Source organism: Augochlora pura, unplaced genomic scaffold, assembly GCF_028453695.1.
Source record: "Augochlora pura isolate Apur16 unplaced genomic scaffold, APUR_v2.2.1 APUR_unplaced_4396, whole genome shotgun sequence".
Taxonomy (NCBI): Eukaryota; Metazoa; Arthropoda; class Insecta; order Hymenoptera; family Halictidae; genus Augochlora; species Augochlora pura.
The window spans coordinates 1-1,925 of record NW_027584750.1 but is presented as its reverse complement, the minus strand read 5'-3'; the positions used below and the strand labels follow the sequence as shown (position 1 = coordinate 1,925).

The following is a 1,925-nucleotide window of genomic DNA, read 5'->3' as shown; positions in this document are numbered from 1 at the left end:
CTGGTTAAATCACTAACGAGCTCAAGATGGACGGCTTTTATGGCTAGACATACAAATACTGCGACGTAGACCTTGACGCGACCACGGTTTCTGAGTTTTCGTTCCTTTATGAAAAATGGTCCGCAATAGTCGACTCCTACGTTGGTAAATGGACGCGATTCTGTGATTCTTGCTTGAGGTAAGTTGCCCATAATATAATTGACGGGTGTCGGATTAGCTCGACGACAGCGGATACATTTCTGAATGGTGTGCCATACTTGGCTTCGACCATCGATTGGCCAATATGTCCTTCGTAATGAATATAGGGTGTGTTGGGTGCCCGCATGTAAAAGGTTCATATGTTCGTTTAAGATGATACACGTTGAAACGTGCGATTGTGGCAGAATAATGGGATGTTTTTGTGCAAACGTCAAAGTTGAATTCTGTAACCGACCTCCTACTCTGATAATGCCGTCTTGATCGATAAACGGACTTAGTTTTAATAATTTGTTTTGGATTTCCTGGTCCGCTTGATGCCTAAGAGCGCGTAATTCCCTTTCGAAATATTTGGCCTGTAATAGCTTGATTATGGTGATTTTCGCTTGCGCCAACTCGCTGACAGTAATACTTCCCTTTGCAATCGGACCCGGCTTCCACCGTCGGCATAGTGCAATGATCCGCACCAATTTTCCCCACGATGAATACCGTTCGAGGATACTTGTGTCAATTGCTGTTGTTTTCGTAGCCAAGCAGGTAACTATTCTTTGCTCCGGATCTTCAGTACACGGGATTAGTTCTCGACTAGGCCAGAATGCTGATTCTTGTTTAAGCCATGGTGGCCCGTGTTGCCATATGGATGGTCGTAGAAAATCCTGGATAGTTTGACCTCGAGAGAGTAGATCTGCCGGATTATCTGCAGAGCTGACGTGGCGCCAATTGGAGATTGTGGTTTTTGCTTGTATTTCGGATACTCGGTTGGCGACAAAGGTTTTCAGAGTGTGCGGAGACGAGTTTAGCCAGTGAATAACAATTGTCGAGTCCGTCCAAAGAATTGTACGGTCGATTTGAATGTGTAATGCCTTTTGAATTGAATTGGATAAACCGGCGAGTAGCAATGCTCCGCATAATTCGAGTCGCGGGATTGATTGACTCTTTAATGGTGCAACCTTGGATTTGGCTGCGAGAAGTTCTACTTGTGTTTCCCCTTGTGTGTTTGTGGAACGAAGATATATACATGCTCCGTAGGCCTTCTCGCTGGCGTCGCAAAATCCATGAAGCTCGATGGTTGAAGCGGCAGTAATTATCGTTTTCCGGTGAAATTTCACGTTGTTAAGTAGTGGTAATTTTGTATAGTATTGTGACCATTCTGTATGTATACTCATAGGAAGTGATTCGTCCCAATCCACCTTCAAAGTCCACAGTTTCTGGAGGAGGATTTTTGCGATAATAATTATAGGACCGAGGAGACCTAATGGGTCATAAATTTTTGCAATTTCTGAGCTAATTATCCGTTTTGTGACGCGAGATGTATGTGTAAGAGGTTTGACAGTGTAGGTAATAGAATCCTCCATCGAATCCCAGACAATCCCAAGCGTTTTTATTGTTGATGATTCGCCGAGGTGGAGTTTTTGATTGACGTTTTGATCACCCAACCCGTTTAACAATTCCTGATTATTAGAGGCCCATTGTCTGATGTTCAATCCAGCTGAACGGAGAAGTTGTGTCAATTCGTCTCGCAACGTGAGGGCGTCTTGTATCGTAGACGCGCCGGTGAGGGCATCATCTACGTAAAAATCCCGCTGCAGGATCTTCGCCGCTGCAGGAAAGCGGTGACCTTCATCTTGTGCCAGTTGCTTGAGGCATCGGATCGCTAAATATGGGGCGGCTGATAAGCCGAATGTCACTGTATTTAATTGATACGTCTTAATAGAATTGTCTGAGTCACG

The 1,925-nt window shown here is 44.6% G+C and overlaps 1 protein-coding gene across 1 annotated transcript; it reads right to left on the bottom strand.

The window, feature by feature from the left end:
• Positions 1–433: 433 nt before the first annotated feature.
• Positions 434–1,882, bottom strand: LOC144477840 (uncharacterized; the record flags this gene model as incomplete). The annotated part of the gene is made up of 1 exon (XM_078195580.1): positions 434–1,882. A coding segment is annotated over one exon (1,449 nt), but the record flags the coding sequence as incomplete, so codon positions are not given.
• Positions 1,883–1,925: the final 43 nt, after the last annotated feature.